The sequence below is a fragment of the Podarcis cretensis genome (assembly GCF_951804945.1).
Source record: "Podarcis cretensis genome assembly, chromosome: 2".
Taxonomy (NCBI): Eukaryota; Metazoa; Chordata; class Lepidosauria; order Squamata; family Lacertidae; genus Podarcis; species Podarcis cretensis.
In genome coordinates, this window is record NC_137171.1 from 63,968,740 (window position 1) to 63,987,956 (window position 19,217).

A 19,217-nucleotide genomic window follows, 5' to 3' on the forward strand; every position below is an offset into this window, starting at 1 on the left:
CAGGGCTGCCACTTACTGTAAACGCCATGGTGAAGCTGCTCCCAAGTCTTGAAAAGGTTCGCCACAGTGCCCAGCCATGCAGCTGCCAGCAACTGAACCTCAAATGGCATGGGAGTGTCTGGCAAAAGGGCTCACTTGTTCTGGCACACTGGCGGGAGCATGTGCAGGGGGCTGCTTGCCTGGCTGCCCCTCTGCCACCTGAGACAAGTGGCTCAGTGTTACTTATGACAGGCCTGCCTTAAAAACTCTAGGTTCCTATCTTAAAGGGGCTGCAAAGGGAAGCAGGAGGAGACTTGGAAAAGGCTTTCTGAGTCTCCACCCACTTCCCTTTTAAACCTCTGAGATCAGAGCACAAGGCCAGGCCCACTTGTCAACCATGTGATGTCATAAGGATGGCATGTGATTGACAGGTGGGCAGCCCCAGCCACCTGCCCTGTTTGGCTTGCGAGGCAGATCCTGCTAAGGATGCCCTCCCTGGTTACATACCACCAGTTAAGGGTCTTTCAGTGCCAATGAGGATCTCATTACTCTAAATTAACATAACCTTTGAAGGAAAAAAAATGAGTCTCTTAGTTCACTTTTATGTTAACAATGGCAGTGTTCAAATCAATACAGCGTCTACATCCCCATGGAACCTGGTAAAGTTTCTTCTTTACTAAGATCTGCAAGTAAATTAAAAAGAGGACAATTGCCCCTGAAGTTTGAAATGCAAGACTTCTATGTTTGTTCTGAATTTTTGCTTGGTATGGTGGCTAGATTTTACAGGGAGGTTTTCCTGGCGTCAAAGTCTTTTACATTCTAAAGCTTGCGCCCCCTCAGCAACAGAATGTGACGCAGTACAAGACTTCAGGACAAGATTTCTTTCCTGAGGGCCAGCTCTGCTGTTATAGACCACAATGGAGAACAGCTCAGAGAGCGCATGGAAGTCACAATCAGGCAGGGCCTCTAGGGGGCAGCATCTCATCTAGGAAGACCAAGGGACAACTTTTTAAAAGGTCTTTTGACTGGAAATATCAAGAAGGTGAAAGCCCAGCTATTCAGAGAAGCTTGGGTCTTCCCCAGCCAAAGCAATCAGGACACCAGTGTCTGCTGTCTCTAGGGAACTGCTAGTTGGGTCTTAGAAGGCCAAAGGACTTCATGATCTTCAGGCTAGGGAAAGGTGTTTGCCTAAGCCCAGGGGTGTTCGAAGTGTGTGGAGGGGCAGGGGCATGCAAGCAAACCCTGCTGCATCCATGTTTCCAAGTCTACTTGCTCCTTTTAAACCTTCATGGCTTCAAGGAGGCTGCTATGCAGGTTCAACTGAAGGCACTTAGAGGCCTCTGTGCAAATAGAGAACCAGACTTTATCAGGAATCTGTCATGTAAATACTTCCAAGTACATTCCGTAAAATGCACTTCAGTCGGTTGCACTACATGGCAACTTGAGGATGGGGCTTGCTTAGACAAACACTTGCAGAGTGTTTTGGGGGATTACTTATTGGGGGGAAAGGGCAACACCAAGGTGGGCCAGCACTGGTATTAGGGTCTCTTTTCCAAGGTTCACCCTGTGCTACCCAATGCAAGGAAATTCCCCTTATCCTTCTCTGGGATTTCCCACCATTATTGTTACTTTTCAGGGAGTGGCTCCACTCCTTCTGTTCCTTACTGCAAGGTGGGCTGGACTCCCAGTGCTTGGAATGAACTATTCAGATTAACTAATTCACCAAATTATTTTTTTAAAAGATAAATCTGCGAATTACACCTGAAAGTAGTTCTGCGTCAACTGAACATGAATTAAATTTCCTTTGCAGTGAAATTTGGGAGATTTAAAAATCATTTTAATTATATATGTGTGTGCGCATGTGTTTCATTGCACATAACTCCGTAATTGTGGCCACTGCATTTGCCATTTTTACCTATCTGAAAAGTGATGCTGCTGTTTAAAGCTTAAAGATCAGATCAGAACTGTTGGGAAAAATAAAATGCTTGCATGTTCTGATGTTCTTGCAGTGTATTTTTTACTTTAGCAGGACAGCTTGCAAAATTCTGAAGGCTGAAAAATATATGCCAAGCACCATCACAAGCGAACTGTGAAATGAACTGGAATGGAATTAGTTGTTTTTTTTGCAAGGGATGAACTAGAATTAATTCCTTTTCTAAAATGAACTTTCTAAGCACCAGTGTTCTCTACCATAACTGCACTCATCTCTCAAATCCAAGTTTCTTCTGGGCTCTTTAATGCTTGCTCAGGGTGGCTGTACAGTGTGATGGGTCTTAAGAAATCTCCCTAGGAGCAGAGCAGGGCAAGGGGCGTGGCCTGGTTTCCACCAGCTTCAGGCTTCCAATATTAACTTCAGAGTCATCACACACAGACACACAATGAAAACGCCTAGATCACTGCTCTGCCCAGCATGACTGCATTCTCCTTTCCCACCTGACATGCCCTCACCTCAGCTTCTCTGAAACCTGGTTCCTTTGCTCTAGTTCCTTCTCCAACTTTGCCCTCAGCTCCTCATTCTCGTTCCGCAGCTCCTCACACAAGGCCTGTATAAAAGAAATGGGAGAGGGGTACGAGAAGCATCAGCAGTGGAAAGAGTTATATCATATTAGCCAAGGGCCATTTTCTTGGTCATAAACAGCTTCTGGAAATTGGCCACCTGCTCTTAGCTAGCTGTCGATGCTGAAATTTGAATTTCCTAGTCCCCAATCCCATGAACCCTTTTCTCAGATTTTGACAGGAATGCCAAAGCTATATTCCGCCCCGTCTTCCTTGCTATTTATATCCCACCTTTCCTTCAAGGAACTCAGGACAGAGACTGGGTCTCCCCCACCATTTTATCCTCACAACAACCCTGGGAGCCAGGTTAGGTTGAGAGATGGCCCCTGGTTCAAGCTCATCCAGTGAGGTTCATTTGCACTTACATAGCCTTGGCATGACACTGTAACTATTCTGGTTCTCTCTAATGTTAAGGAAAGATGGGAATAAGAAAGCAGGAATTATATCTGCCTATTAAAACTGCAGGGTAAAGTAAACAGGATATTATTCATGTGGACCTTGCATGACTTTTTTTTTGGGGGGGGACTAAAGTTACTACAGGTGTGGGGAGATGGATTGGGATCATGGGGGAGCAGGGGGCTTTAAACCTCTGCCCCATCACGGTTCTGATCAGAGGCAGCTCCTGTTGCCCTGCCCTCCACACCTGCTATTCGCAATGGGGTGAAAGTCGCAAACGGTAGGTGCAAAGAATATCAGCCACTTTAGTCAGGATTAGAGGCAGCCTGTATTTGCACCTCTTTGGGACTGACTGGGACAAAAGGGTTAAAGTCCTCCAGATCCCCATATGACAGCCCACCCCCCAGCATGCTGGTTATTCGTCATGGTGTTTTGCAAACTGTGCAATGCCAAATGACACGGAATAACATCCTGTTCAGTTTGGCCCACAGGACGCACTTCTGGGCATCACTGCCAGGGAATAAAAAGGAATAAATAATGCAATTCTCCTTCCTCTTGAGGACTTCCCTCATTTACTGAAACAAAGTATAAATCACCCTTTAAATGGTCAATTGCACAATGGCTTGCCCCAGGGAAAAGTCTTTTAGTGGTGAGTTTATGACCTGAAAGGTTGTGGGGGGTGTCTGATGCCTTACTAAGGGTGTGTCATATCCTCAAAGTTTCCCTTCCTAGTTGGAAAGGGAAGAAGAGATGACGGAAGAAAAACTAAAGCGAAGCTTCATTCAGAAATGCCAGTGTTTTCCCCATCGACAACATTGTGAACGGTGGTCAGGAACCTTTATGAGGCCAACAGTGTGCCAGAGCACGGGTGGCTTTAGAGAGTACTTGAAAGCAAAGCCTGGTGGCAACGTGACTGGAAACATACATATTCAACGGGGCTTAATTATTGCTATCAGTACAGTAGTGGTTAAAGGTGGAACTGTGATCTAGAAGTTCCCAGTTAAAGACTCAGCTTAGCTGCAAACACACTGCGATTTCCCAGGCGTGGTTCAACATCCATCACATGGGAGTGATAATACTGGCCACATGTTGTTGTTTTTAGAGGGGGGAGTGAGTGAAAAGGAAGGCAAAGGAATAGCCCTGGAAGGAGAAATTAAAATGTGATAAAATCACAGGGCCAAAACAGCTATGTGGCTTGTAATATTTCTTGGTTGGCCCAATAGCTGATCTTAGGTTCTTTCTTCTGCTTACTTGTATCCTGATCTCCTGTTTTGCTTTTATATGTTGGGGAAACCCAGCCAGACGGGCAGGGTATAAATAATAAAATTATTATTATTATTATTATTATTATTATTATTATTATTTATCTGCAATGTATGTTGAGCTTACTTGTACTGAGTTGCACCTTTGTTGTAATGGATGGGTGTCATGGGTGGAAGGCGTGGGCATGTCTGGTGCTTTGTATTGCACCAGGAGCCGTACACTGTATGGAACAGAATCATAGAATTGTAGAGTTGGAAGGGACCGCGTGGGTCATCTAGTCCAACCCCCTGCAATGCCGGAATCATAGCTAAAGAATCCCTGAGAGATGGCCATTCAACCTCTGCTTTAAAACCTCCAATGAAGGACAGTTCACCATCTTCCAAGGGAGTCAAACAGCTCTTACTGTCAGAAATAACAATTATTTTTGTGGGAGGAAAGTGTTGTGAGTAAGTGCATCACATTGCACATGTGTTTTGGCCACTCACTGGGATCAGGGGTGGGGTGGGGAGAGAGAAGAGAGGAAGCCAAGACAGTTGTTCATGAAAACCGAAAAGCAAAATGAACTATGCACATCTACCAGCAGCCTTCGAACCTGAAGGATGGATGTTCTCTGCTCGTTCTTGTGCACTTTGGAGGCCAGCCGGTTGAACTCCAGAGCCATGCGCCCCAGGTGGGCAAAGAGCTGCGTTTTGTCCGACTCCTCAGCAAAGAGACTCAGCGTGTTCTCCAAGCGCTGGAGGTGCAGCATCAGGTTGCCGTCCTCGTTCTGAAGTGGCTCAATGTCCTGCAAAAGACACAGAGGCGCAGAAACACTGTAATCTGGGAGGAGGGCAAATAAGGGCTAAGTTTAGGCAGGCTCAGAGAAGCAGCTTGCCACCTTTTCCTTCCTTCATCCGATGCCTAGAGTTGGCAACAATTTTGTCTCAGGATGAGTTACTCTGGACTTATTCAAAGACATATCAGTTACAAAGTAAGCACGCTGGATAGAGTCCCCATGATTGGGGGGCGGGCACGGTTTGCTTCTCCTGGACAAGGTATTTTCCCTCTGAAAATCTCACCCTGAAGCTGCACTTTGCCCCCATGCTTCAATGGCAGGGTGGGGGTGAACAAGATGGCATAGGAGGGAAGAGGGGGACTTCCCCTTCTCACAGTCCCACTCACCTGCCCTGGCAACCTTGACTGGTGTTTTTTTCTAAAACAAAAACATAGAAAGCTGCCTTTTACCAAGTCAGCCCCCTGGCTGTGGCTCTCCATGACTTCAGGCAGGAGTCTTTGTCAACCCTACTTGGGAGATGCCAGGAATGAACCTGGGACTTTTTGCATGGAAGCCAAATGCTTTGCCACTGAGCCACAGCCCTTCCCCAAACACTTCAGCTTCTCCAATCCCTTGGTCCTTTCGGTTGCCGTTGCCTGCAGCTCTTCCACTTAAATAATAATAATAAATTCCTCTCTCTTTTTTAAGGTGGGATTACCAGGAGTGTGAACAGTACAAAACTGCTCTCATTTTATGGTCTAAATGTTCTAAGCATAATTTAATGTCCAACTCCAATTCCTCAAAGGGAACCTAAGTTGGGCTGAAACACCAAAGCCAGTGTTTAGTCCTTGAGGCCCTGTATGAGAGATGATTCTAGAGAGATCCAGTGTCTTTAAGGGACTTGCCTTTGTCTGTGGTATTCTGCACTTCCAGAAGAACTCATTGCATTACCCATGCCCCTTTCACCTTTGCCCTGTTTCTATTATTGCTGAAAATTCCACCTGAATGCACCTTAGCTGTAAGCAGCAAATGGAGCCCGCCCTCCTATTAAGGCAAAGTAAAATTACCGCCTCAAGAGGCAGATGCTAAGAACAGAAGTGGATGACCCCCTGGCTGTTCTTCTCTTTGAAGGACAGAGCTGTGTGTCTCACATGGCCTGTCCCGCTCCACTTAATAGTTTAGTGCCTGCTACCCTCAGGCACAGAGTAAGACACTCCCTCATTGCTGGCACTGAAGAAAAATTCAATTGCTACTCCAGTTGTGTATGTGCCATTTTTCCTTCACCTCAGACTGCTAAATGTTTAAAGCTAACCTTGCCAGTAAAAAAAAAAAAGGATTGCCAGAACTAGTTTGCTTCCAAGCTTCTAATGACACCTAAAAGTAGTGCCTAAAAATAATCCCCTCTCAGTTTTTTCCAATTGCAACTCATTTAACTTCTAAAGGACTTTAAACCAATTTGGACCAAGTTCCTGACAGCCATTTTGGGAGCGCTGAAAAATTCCTTTGACACTTCAACACAGAAAACAGCCAGCATGTAATGTAGGAGAACTCCAGGGGTGCTTGAACTCTGCAGCAAAATCTACAGACTTAGGTTCCCCACCTCTGCCACGCACTTTAGGACAGGAGACTCTGGCATATCTTCTGGGCTTGATTTGTGGCTGGGCTCCCCAGCACTCAGTTTCAGAGTTCATTTTCCATACTAAATATACGAAGGACGGATGAATGAATGAATGAATGAATGATAGATAGATAGATAGAGTGTCTCTGATCATGTACTTGGTGTCTTTCCTTTACCACTGAGCAAGGCAGCATGTCTTTGGTCTGTATACTTGGAATTATGGCATGTGGCTTCCTGGGAAGACAGTGTGGTAGCTTACATAAGAATAGGCTGAATCAAGCCAATGGCCCATCTAGTCCAGCGTCCTGTTCTCACAGTAGCCAACCAGATGCCCGTGGGAAGGCTGAGCAAAAAAGTACTCTCCCCTCTTAAGGATTCCAGCAACTGGCATTCAGAAATGTTCTGTCTCCCACAAGGAGACTGGAAATGGAGACACTCCTAGGAACCAACTCATCAGACCTGCCTTATACCAAGTCAAATCATTGGTCCCTCACAGACCGACTGAGGATTTCAGGCAGGGTTCTCTTCCAGTCCTACCCAGAGATGCCAGGGGTTGAACCTTCTGCAGATGCTCTGGCCCTTCCACAAGCGCAGGCAAAAACTTGACAACCAATGAACAACAACAAAAAGCTGAGCACACCTCTTTACTCTCCAGCAAGTGCCTCTGAATAAGGATTCTATTCATTCCATTCTCTGTAATTTCCATATTGCTAATGAAGAAAAACACTCCTGCAACTTGGACCACCACTTCCACCTTAACTTTGCTCCCCCTTTCCCCACCTCTCTCACTCCTACCTCTTGCTGTTCAGTTCCAATTGGTTTCGATTCCAAAGTGCTGGCGGCACATGCGTCCCTCTGTCAGAAGCTCTACAACTGAAATGCACCCGCTTTATACGAGGCTCTGGGTTTATGGCACACCTGCCCTTCACAGGCAGCCGCAGAGCCACACCCTCCTCCCTGACGTGGCTGAGCCGGGCATAGTGGAGCATTAACCTGGTCTGGGTTGTTATGGCTGATTAGTTACTTGGTTGCCTTGGAGACGAAAGCCACCATTCACAGCCAAGCAATCCAGGTCAGGAAAGGGATGTCACCCTGCGTAGATGTAGCAAGCATGGCCAGATCAGGCTGCATGCCAGCTCAAAGAGTCACCTTGCAGGCAGCCCATCAGAAAGGAATCCTTGAAGGTAAAAGGCAGGGAAAGAGCAGCTTTCACCCAGGACTCATGAGCTGACTCATCCTCTCTGCCTCTCCGTGAACATGCCCCTATGAACTTGGTCCACAAAATGAAAAAGCCCAGTCTTGCAAGAGACTTTGTCCATCTCTGTTGCTGCTGACTCATAAGGGAAATACACACAGGAATCATAGTGTGTCTTTGGTGCCAGATCTTTATTGCCTCATCTGTTTCTAGTTCAATAGAAGTTACACCAAGGAAGACAACTGTACTCTGGGAAGGTTCCAACCAGTTCTCCCATAGCAGGGATGGGGAAAACCAGAGCCCTGCAGGTGTTGCTGGACTACAGCTCTCTGACTACACCATGGCCAGTCGTCCCTGCCCATTGGGTGTACTAGCAAAAGCCTTTTTCAAGAAGCAAAAGACCTTGCGCTATCTTACTCTGATGGCAACAGCTATCCCAAATATCTAGGAAAATGTTTCAGATGCTACTTGTAGTATCCTAGTTAATATTAAAGCTTCAGTCTCATTTGGGAGCAGCAGCAGTACTGTCAAACCTTGGTTGTTGAACATAATCTGTTCCAGAAGCCCGGTTTGACTTCCGAAACGTTCGACAACCGAGATGCAGCTTCCGATTGGCTGCAAGAGCTTCCTGCTCTCAAGCAAAAGCCGTGTCGAAAACCGGAGCATTTACTTCCGGGTTTTCGGTGTTTGGGAGCCAAAACGTTAAAAAACGGAGCCATTCAGGAACCGAGGTTTGACTGTAACAGAAGTTGCTTGTGAATCAATCTCCCAGACTGCTCAAGGTCTAGACGCTTTCCACTTAAGTTCTCTAAAGTTTCTATACTTCCCATCAATTGCTTCTACACCTCCCCATGAATTCATTTCAGTAATACCATATTGCACGACAAGCTTGATGCCATTTTTGCAGTCACAGTTTTTCCTGTTGTATGCACTCGTTTCTGCTTGTGCTTCCTGCTCACAAAACCTGTGATACCTTTTACCTTGGGGCAGTCAGATCCTGAGAACGTCCAATGGACATTCATAACACAATTTATGCTCAGATTAAGCATTATAGATTCAATGTAATAGCATCACAAGTGGCACAGAACTGCGCAGCCTAAGGCAGACAGTGCACCTTTTGGGGCATCACAAATTTTACTGGTTGTCAGAAGAATTCATAAAGCTTTGTGATGTACCAGAGTTCACCAGCTGCTGTTTCTGCGAGCAGCAAAGCATGGCAGAGAACCGCTCACAGCCGCCTAACCACACCAGCTTGGAGATGTGGCAGGAGCTGCATTGGCTGACACAATGCCAACTTATCTGGGGGAAAGACTCTTTAACCTACTGCAAACCCTGGGAAGCAGTTACTACAGGCAACTAACACCAAGCCAAGCTGTCGACATTACAACAACCACCCCCATTGTGTGTGCCTTAAATATGCACAGCTGTTTGCCCCACCTAGTTCCTCAAGCACTGATGCTGGGCCTGTTCCACACCTTCTCCAAATCTTTTTTTAAAGGACATATTTTTATGTAAGAGCTGTTTCTTTTAACCTTCTGTTTCTTGTGCCTCACCCATGCTGGCTCAAGAGCAACGCACGAAGGGACTTGTTCTGCGACAGCTTTAAAATAATTGAGTTAGGATTCCCCCTTCGCTCTGCGTAATAGCCCTAGGAAAGTCATGGGCAAGATCGAGGAGGCGGCACTTGGCTCGGGAACAGAAGTCACTGGCTAGGGAAAGAGGGTCTGATTCTTGCTAAGAAACAGCTATTTAAAAGTATTTATCTGGAGGAAGAGTCCCTTTTCTCCCTCATGGTTAGCACTGGTTTGGACAGGAATGTATACCTTGTTCTGCCACTGGCCAGATCCAATTTCAAGCTGTGGTGATGTGACAGGATGGGGGCAACTCACCACCACAAATGAACAAGGCAGATTGTTTGCGGGCTAATGTTTTAACAAAATATTTTCATGTATCTATTTATTTATTTATTTATTGAATTTATATACCGCTCTATACCCGGAGGTCTCAGAGTGGTTCACAGAAAAATAACCAAAATATAAAACCACAGTATATATAATCAAGATTTAAACACCCCCCCCAAAAAAACCCACATTTTAAAAGGGCATAGGATGTCAATTGAATCAACCAAAGTTTGGTTAAAAAGGAACGTTTTTGCCTGGCGCCTAAAGGTGTATAATGAAGGTGCCAGGCGAACTTCCCTGGGGAGAGCATTCCTATTTAAGAAGATAGGCTTGAGAAGCGAACAGATAGCCAAATCCAGAGATATCTGTCAGATCTCCAGAGCTCCTCACTTATGAAGGTGAAGTGAGAGCTCTCATTCACTGCATTAAAAGATTGTAAAACTTTCAGAGAGGCAGGGGTGCTATTTAAAGCAGGTACTAAAACCACCGACGACATTACACTGGTTCACGTGATCTAGAAGGATTCGCTAGATTGCTCCAGTCGGTTTCATTTCATCACTTGGGTTTTTCCCAGCCCCTTTCCTTAGAAGTGCTGTCTGGATATAAGCGGAGTTCTCTGCCATCCTGTTGGCTGGCTGCCCAGGCCTGTGAGCCTGCATATCTCACTGAGGAGAAGGAAGTAGCTGGCCACCACACAGCTTTGCATATGTGAGCAAGAAAGGGGGGGGGGAGAGAAGCCTCTTGACAGCAGCACTTTCAGATTACGCTTCTCACTTCTCAGTAGGAGAGTTCCCATCAGCTTGTTCTGGGAAAGAGGCCAAATGAAAAAACTGCGGCACGTGCCTGGTTTGTGTGGTTACAGCCTCTGTGAGTGGCAGCGCACCAGCGCAAGGAAATTCAGCTGGTGGCCCAAGTCAGGTCCTGAAACAATCACTTATTTAGGGGCAAACTACACATACTGCAGGATGCGAGTGGCGCTGTGGGTTAAGCCACAGAGCCTAGGGCTTGCCGATCAGAAGGTTGGCGGTTCGAATCCCTGCGATGGGGTGAGCTCCCGTTGCTCGGTCCCTGCTCCTGCCAACCTAGCAGTTCGAAAGCACGTCAAAGTGCAAGTAGATAAATTGGTACCACTCTGGCGGGAAGGTAAACGGCATTTCCGTGCACTGCTCTAGTTCGCCAGAAGCGGCTTGGTCATGCTGGCCACATGACCCGGAAGCTGTACGCCAGCTCCCTTGGCCAATAAAGTGAGATGAGCGCCGCAACCCCAGAGTCGTCCGCGACTGGACCTATGGTCAGGGGTCCCTTTACCTTTTTCACACATACTGCACTCAGTTGCAGAAGCAGCAACCTAGAACAGAAAGTTCTACAAAGAGGGAGCAGCTCTCTCTTTCTTTCCAGTGCCAATTTCCCCAGCACAATAACTTCCCAGCTGATTTTAGCTCTATGAAGAAGGAAAAAAGAGGGGTATGGATATAATCATACTGGGGCATAAGGAAACTAAGGGTTTTGTGAAAGGAAAAACGGTCCACAGCAAAAGGATTGAGCACCCCTTCTGCCCCACAAGATACGTGGCTACAAATTATAGCAACTCATTGCTGCTTCCAGTTCAAGACCACAACATGAGGAGGGGAAATATTCCAGTGACTGAGCACCCCTTGTCGTTTCTTCCTCAGCACATCTCTTTCTTTCTCCTGATGTTTTCTCCATGTGAAAAAAAGAAGACTGTGAGTGGCTCACAGCAGATACCTTTGTTGTTTCTTTTCTTTTGCTTAAATTACTCTGTGAAATGCAATATAAAATAGTTCAACGGCTCAATAAAACCTGCTGACTAGTTTAGCTTTCATCTTCTGGAGACCTCTATATTTCCCTGTCTCTGAGCTATCAAACCACACAAGGAGATTGTATGAAAAAAATACATCAGAACTGAACGCACACACACACAAAAAGGTAACAAACAAAGGAACTTCCAAGACAACACGACCCATAAAACATTTTTTCCCCTTTTGCGTCTCAATCTAAACAAGCTGTTTGGATTAACATACCGATTTCCCGGTGCTTCCCTGAGAAGACCTTTTATCTTCAGCTCCAACAATTTCAAACTCAGATGAAGATCCCTGTAGAGAAAACGAATGAATGTAGAGTTATATACCCCAAATTCCAATGGGCCCCTTACAGGAAAAAAACAGAGTAGGGATTAAATGAGTAATTTGGGTTTCCCCGCCGTCTACTGAATGTGTTTAAAAAACAAACAAACAAATATATGGTGTCCTGCTTACTTAGAAACAGGATAAAAAAGCAAAAAACCTGCAACAAAATATTGCCATAAATCCTCACCTCCCAGCATACTGATCTTCAAAAGGTGGTTTGCTGCATGATCCAAGATAAGTCGCAATAGGAAGAAACCACCACTATGCAAATGTGCAATAAAAGATTAAGAAATGGGTCCCCAAATGCATGTTTGGGTCAAAAGTGGGTCCTGGGTCTGATATGGTTGAATATACCTTTATATACACTGGTCCAAATATGCCTTCCTCCATGATAATATAGGCTGTCAAGGGTTCAAGCAGGTCTCTGCTTTTCTGTTAAGTCTTTCCCACCTAATCCTCAACTTTCCTGAGCTCCTGGAGGTCAATCTAGTCTTTGCTGGGCTCCTTTGCAGTTTTGTTTGCTTTTTTATTTTGTTTGTTTGTTTGTGGTTCTGCAAATCTCTGGGTTTCTCTGAGTGTGCCAATAACTCTCTAATGTTTCTCAGTGACCCTCTGTGGGCTCCAATTCTGTCAGCAAGAGGCAATGCGTTCAAAGTCAGAGGGGAGTGGGACTGCATCTTTCACTGGATGGAGCTGTTTCCAAATGTTGCTTATTTCTTTGATCTAAAAAGGTCGTGTGGGAAAGGAAGATAGCATCTTACACACCAAACTAGAGGCTTGGCGAGATCAAAATCAACCTAATAACTATTAGAAACCACAGCAATCTGTAACTGTCCATGATACAGAATGAAATAGGGCTACATGTTTTCTCAAATAATACAGTATTCAAAACTACAACAGTTTTATGGAGCTTGGCAGCAGAGGATTTGCTTCACATGCAAAAGATCCCGGGTTCAATCCCTGGTGTCTGCAGGAAGGGCTCAGAAAAGTTGTTTCCTGAAGCCCTGGAGAGCTGCTGGCATCAGTGTAGGCCATGGTGAACAAGATATGCCAACGACATAAGGCAGCTACCTCTCAGAAACAATCTAAGAGCCATCTCTTTGTAGTTAAGTGGCACTCAGCAAAGCCAGGCAGTTTGGGATCAGACACTGAACCATAGAATGGACTCTCCCCGCAGCCTCGCAAGACTTAAATAGATATAGCTTGGATCAGGAATAAAAGCACCAGCCTTGGATCTCAATGACTATCACAGGGCGGTTTAAAAGAGAGTGCCCTTTCAGCTCCAGTTCTTCAAAACAGAAAGCACCTCCCAAAGCAGTTGGGATGATCAACTTTACTGTAGAGCATGTTGCTCATTAAAAGTGTTATGCAGCATTCTTCTAGTTCAGAAGTTTCCTTCCAGTTACATGGACAGACTAAAAAAGCCAGAGTCCTCAAACCTGAGTAATTCATTGGAAGAAAAAGTCATTCTGATATCATTCCCCTCACTGCCTTTACAATGTGTTTAGCATTCTCGCAGCCTAGTTCTATACATACTCGGAAATACTTGCTGCTGAATTCATTGGGACTTACTCCTGTGTCTGCCTAGCAGGGCTTGCAGCTTTAATCATTATTATTATTTTTATGTAGCCTTGGCTATTTAAAGTCCGATTTCTTACACTGCTGGGTGGCTTCTGTGTGGGTTTTTCCATCCCCTTCTGATCTTCACCTGGAACCTCTGAGGAAGAGCAAAGATCTGGGATTCCTCCTGGGGGGGAAAAGAGAAAAGAAGCAAGTGAACATTTCTCACTGCAGAGATCCAACTCTGCCAACAGAAACAACAGCAGCAAAAGTACAAAGAAGAAAAGGGAAAGTTGGTGGGGAAAGGAGAAAACAGGTTGCTAGGCAGGAGAGAGATCTCCCATTCTGCATTAACAGGAAACAGGTTCAAGAGCAGGAGGGCTGGTAGCAGCTATTACCTGCCTAAAACAAATCCATTTTATAACCAATTTAAAAACACACACCAGAGAGTCTACAAGGAACAGTACTTGCCCCTTTCCATCTTGTTTTAAGTCCCCATGCACAAATTACACATACACTCCCCCCACATCAAGCCCCACCTTCCCCATGCAAGAACCAGTAGCTGGTCACTGGGGGCACAGAGGCTAAAATGTTTGGTGTGCGATGCAAATGTGTATAAGTGGCCTTTGATGAGTGTCAGCTGGAATTTCCCTCTTTCTTCCTGGGCTCAGCATACGGTAATACTGAAAGATCAAAAATCACCCCTCAGCTTTTCCATTTGAAGCCCATCTAGTTCTCAAGAGGGGTGGTAGGTGGGAGAACAGAACAGTCACTTTTTTTTAAGTGCACTGCATCAGCCTTTGCCAACCTGGCACACTGCAGATGTTTTGGAATAAAAGCTTCATTAGCTCCAGCCAGCAGCAGGATGATGAAGGTGAGAGTGTGCCATAGCAGAATGATATAGTGCATATCAGAATGACAGTCACCTTTTCTAAGGTTAAAGGAGGCTGCTCTCAGGGCTTTCACACTCAGAGCTATCAAACGTGTGATCCCAGGTACACTGCAAGACTCCCACTAAGTCCCAACCAGTCAGCTCCCTCTAAGTAGCACCCCCAATAATGGTCTAAACAAATAATTCAAGTAATTAACCATTGGTTGCTCTTTGGTATGAAAAATTCTCCCACCCAAGGCAGCTGACCTCGCCCTGAATTGGGGGTATGTGCGCAATGTGTGTGGCATGCACATATTTACACCCAGACTTTGCTAGTATCAGGTGGGACTCAATCGCAGACCAGTAAACCCAGGTGCAATTACAGTTGAAGGGGAGGTTTTGCACAACAAACCCACTCTCCCCCAGAAGATGGACCTCCCCACCAACAAACAGGAATGAATGCTCGATAAAATCAGTCACCTGGAAGCACTCATGATTTTTTTGAGACTCAAAAAGAAAACACACCAGGACAGGGGGATGTCTAGGAAGCTGGCTCAAACCAAGGCATATGTGTCTACCTAGCCCTGTACTGTCTATTCAGACTGGCAGTACAGAATGAGCTCCTGCCCCATCACCTGCCTGAAGACGGAAAGGATTATTCCTGGGACCTTCTGCATGCAAAAGTGTAGGCAGTGAGCTGCCCCCTAAAACCACACAGCCTTCAAAGAAGAAAAAAGTGTTTGAGGGCAGGGGTGTGGAAGGAAGAGTTTTGTTGCAGAAGCAAAAATGTATTCAAAACCTTTGGTTACTGGTCATTTGATTTCATGTTTTTGTCAGGGAGGGGAACAGCAGTGAACATGAGCAAAAAGCATGGCCAAAACTTCCCTCATGTTCCACCGTCTAAAGGCTGTTCGATTTATTTTTGCATATGCATAACCTGCCCAGAAAGTAGCATGCAACAAGACAGGACTGATTCAATCCAAGGAGGCTGGGCTGTAGCTAAAACCATGCGAACTGAGTTCTACCCACACAACGGAACCTCCCCTTCCTCTCCTCTTGCCAAGCATCCACAGAATCTGCTCTGGAGGTCCCACAACCTGCTTCAGCAGATTTTGATGGTGCACAGGGGGCTGCAGGGGAGAGGAGAGGTGCAAGTTCTACTGTGAAGTCTGTTGCATGAGCCAAACACCCCTAGGAACTAAAATGACACAGATTCAGGCTGCAGACCTGAAGACACAGGTTGGCTGCATAGATGGCCCAGTGATATCAGAATGTATATTTTTTTGAAAGGGCTTTTTACACTTAATGCAAGACAGCCGACACCAACACTGGAGGCTTATTACTCTTCCTTTCAACTTGCAATTCCCTTAAATGCAACGCACACACATGCAGTGAAAATCTAGGTCTGCCAAAGAACGTGTTACTGGGACATGCTAAACAGTTGGTCCTTTGATGCTCATACCTGCCATTTCCGCAAGTTTGTCAAGAGAGGAGGTGGACCTTAGCATTTCGTTGTCCTTCACTAGGTCCTCCACTTTCTGACGCAGCCTGGAGGCTTCTAACTGAGACTCCTCCAATAGATCCCCTGGCAAAACAACAAGGGCACGATTTAACACTCCTTTGTATTTGCAGGTTCTTTCTTTACAGCAGCACATTCAGCAGTTATCAGAACTAGCCAAACTCTAGCCATTCTAGCCTAACTCCACTGCATTTCAGTTCAAATGACTGCTTTATACACAGTACTCTTACTACACAGAGAAGATCTCTGTGCCATGGGGGGCAGGGGATGGAATTGTGAATGATGTATATAGCAGCCACACAAATTTTTGCATGGATTAGGGAGCAGGCACGAGCATGGAGATATTCCCAACTGTAGGAAAAAGTAGTCAGCTGAACTGCAATGTTTTGCCTTATCTACTTATTGGTGAGCAACTTAGCCACACACGTGCAAAGCTCAAATTTTATGCCAGTATTTTGGGCTTGCTAAGAAATGTATCGCTATCAAGATCTCATTTTAAAAGGCTTTGGAATAAAGAGCAATGAATGTTTAATATGCATTGGTGAAAGCTTTTGGAGGCACAAAGAATTCTCCTTTAGGCTAGGTAATATGAACTACCCCTTTAAAAAAACTAAAAACTTTAATAGAAGTAAAGAAATTCCTAATATATACCTCCAATTCAAAACCCTATCTACAGAGAGGTGTATCTGTGGAATGAAACGCTGCTGAGTTGGAACCCATTGACATATTCAGGACTGTTTCTCAGCCTCTGAAAACGATTATGTTCTCAGACGGCAAACAGTAAAAGATTCTTCATGTGATGCTACTATATCCGGGACCTGTGTACAATTTTCACACTTACGAAGTTCAGCATTACTGAAAAACCCTTAAGATCTTCCACTGGCTGTCACAATATTTTAAAAGGTCCATATCCCACACACAGCCCACGTGTGAGAAATGCCGGCAAGTCATCACCTGGGACGTCTCTTGAACAACGTGCAGACACGAGGCAAAGGCCTTTTGAGCAACAGCAATAACACAGAGAGCAGAGAGCACCCCCAGAAAGACTTTAGCATACAAGGGGCAGCAAGTCCAAATCACAGACTTGGCCTTTAGTGCTCACCACCAGTGAAACTAGTAGGCTATCCCCATTGGAAGCTCACGTGCTGCTACAACTATGCCTCTATGGTGCCACAGAGGTTTTAGAGGTTTCCTGCTAAGTACACAAGAAAGTGGCTTCTTTGAAGTTTGTTGCAGACCTGGGCATTCTGGAAACAGCAACAATGAGTAACTTTTGCTTTTCCGCTTCCATGTCATCCTCACCGTTACCTAGAGACTTAATTCCCTGCATCTTCTCCTTCAGCCGGGTATTTTCCTCCACCAGCCGTTCAAAGGCAGCAGATGCTCCCTTTTCCGTTCCCCCACCCGGGTCATAGATACGATAAGGCCCCTTTCCTTCCATGGGTGCAGCTTAATACTCCAGTTTCCTGGTAGCTGTGCCTGAAACAATGGAAGAGGAGGTTAGCATCCCCAGTGTAAATCCTTTAAGAACACTAGAACAACCAGAGGGATTTAACAGAAGGGAAAGATACCGGTAATAGTGTTCATCTGTTACTGGGACTTCAGGGGTTTTCCAGATAGGGTGGCCTTGGTCAGAGGCTACAGCTTCCATGACTGATATAACGCTCCCATTATTTTTAACCTTGGTTAAGGGTTTATGAGCAGGTGGTGCAAGTGTATATCCTCTTGCCTTCCTTTGCCCCAGTTCCCTTGCTCTTCCTGAACCCTGTCTGCACTGGCTTTAACCAATAATTAGTCCTAACTGAGACATCGATCTTAGCCAAGACTTGAAATACTGGGAGTGGTCTATATGCATAACATCACGGCAAAATATGAGCCTTATGATACTCTGCTGAGCACTGTTCTTTCATTATGCTTGTGTTTGTAGAGAAAGGACCGCCACCCTGATTGCCAGAGCAAATTTCTCCATTTCTGCAAAACAAAAGGTTTTTAAGCAGAGGTTGGATGGCCATCTCTCATGGATGCTTTAGCTAGGATTCCTGTATTGCAAGAGGTTGGACTAGATGACCCCTGGGGTCCTTTCCAACTCCGAGAGTCTGTGATTTTATGGAAACACCACAGCAAAAAGAAAAAGGAGAAAAAATTAAAAAGAGCTGGGATATACAATTTAATTAATATATTTCTATACCATCCTTAATAAAAACAGATTTCAGGGCATTGTACAACAAACCAGAGTAATAAAATTAAAACCAAATTAAAAAACCACTAACACTGTGCAGCCATAACATATTTTTTTAAGCAGCAGATAAAAAGGACAAAAGCAGGCTGAGTGTGTATACAAATTAAAATGCCTCAATAAATACAAATGTCTTAACCTAGCGCTGAAAAGATTGCAAAGTAGGTGCCAGGCATACATTTTAGGGGAAGGCATTCAAATACCTCTCATTCCTTATTACAGAGCACACTACCACTTGAAGATGAACTCCTGTTGAAGATCTCAACACAGGCAGGCAGGTAAGGGGGAAGAAGCACTCTTGCAAGTATTTGGGAATAATAATAATAATAATAATAATAATAATAATAACCAGTTAAAATTCTGGCAGCCAAATTCTGAACTAACTGAACTTCTGAGTAATCTTCAAGGGCAGCCCCAAGTATTACCAGACTATGGAACACTGTAACCAGACTATGCCTGTTGAGGAATGGCGCAGCTGGTAAAAAGATAGTCTGTGGCAGCAAAATCATCTGGACTGGTAGAGACAGAAGTGAATCTAAAAGCGCACCCAAACTGCAAACCTACTCTTTCCGGATGAATGCAGTCTCAGCCAAAACAGGTTGAACAGCATGGTCAATGATATCAAATTCTACCGAGAGAGCAGGAAGAACCAATAGGGTTGTGCTCCCCTGCCATTCTACTCACAGCCTATTCACCTGATTGTGGATAATCTATCTATACTCTCCAAAGGATGCATGCCTAAATGTGCTCTCTGATATACACTCAAATGACACTCCAGGTAAGACGGGGGTTTAGAACGACGACAATGTAACTGGTTTGCCCTAATCAGCATTGGCATGTAGCCAAATCTGATTCGCTTTGCGACGTCATCACATTCACTACCAGATCGCTGTTTGAATGGGATGCTGTAGTTAAGGAAGAATATAGGAGGCAGCAATCCATTACGAAACGCACACACATGTAAAATGAGATCCACCAGTAAGTCTGTGGGTGTCTTGCAGTAGATTTAAGGGTTTCTAGCTTTTCTAATGACAGAAACAACCAGCTAAAAGGCCTTTTATTTTCAAATTAGGTTGCTGATAAAGAATATTTGGGAGAAAACCAGGACTGGGGTTTTTGTGAGAGAGAATGTATAAACTTGGTTCTGGTACTGCATTACTAATGCCCAGTCTGAGTATGTGCTCAGAGGCACCCTGCTTACTGATTCTTGGTATATATGCCT

At 45.1% G+C, this 19,217-nt stretch overlaps 1 protein-coding gene across 5 annotated transcripts in view; it reads right to left on the minus strand.

The window, feature by feature from the left end:
* The window catches only part of TNIP1 (TNFAIP3 interacting protein 1), a 49,891-nt gene that overhangs the window by 12,750 nt on the left and 17,924 nt on the right, over positions 1 to 19,217 (minus strand). Inside the window, exons 2-7 of one of the 5 annotated variants that reach the window (XM_079968244.1) lie at positions 17,068 to 17,238; positions 15,703 to 15,825; positions 13,468 to 13,556; positions 11,705 to 11,776; positions 4,787 to 4,978; positions 2,428 to 2,522 (exon numbers count right to left, since the gene is read on the minus strand). In XM_079968244.1, the coding sequence (XP_079824370.1) occupies positions 2,428 to 2,522; positions 4,787 to 4,978; positions 11,705 to 11,776; positions 13,468 to 13,556; positions 15,703 to 15,825; positions 17,068 to 17,200 (704 nt within the window). In that variant the 5' untranslated portion in view covers positions 17,201 to 17,238. Of the gene's footprint in view, positions 1 to 2,427; positions 2,523 to 4,771; positions 4,979 to 11,704; positions 11,777 to 13,467; positions 13,557 to 15,702; positions 15,826 to 17,061; positions 17,239 to 19,217 lie in introns of all 5 variants that reach the window. The other 4 variants (XM_079968241.1, XM_079968242.1, XM_079968240.1 and 1 more) reach the window with 4 other exon arrangements.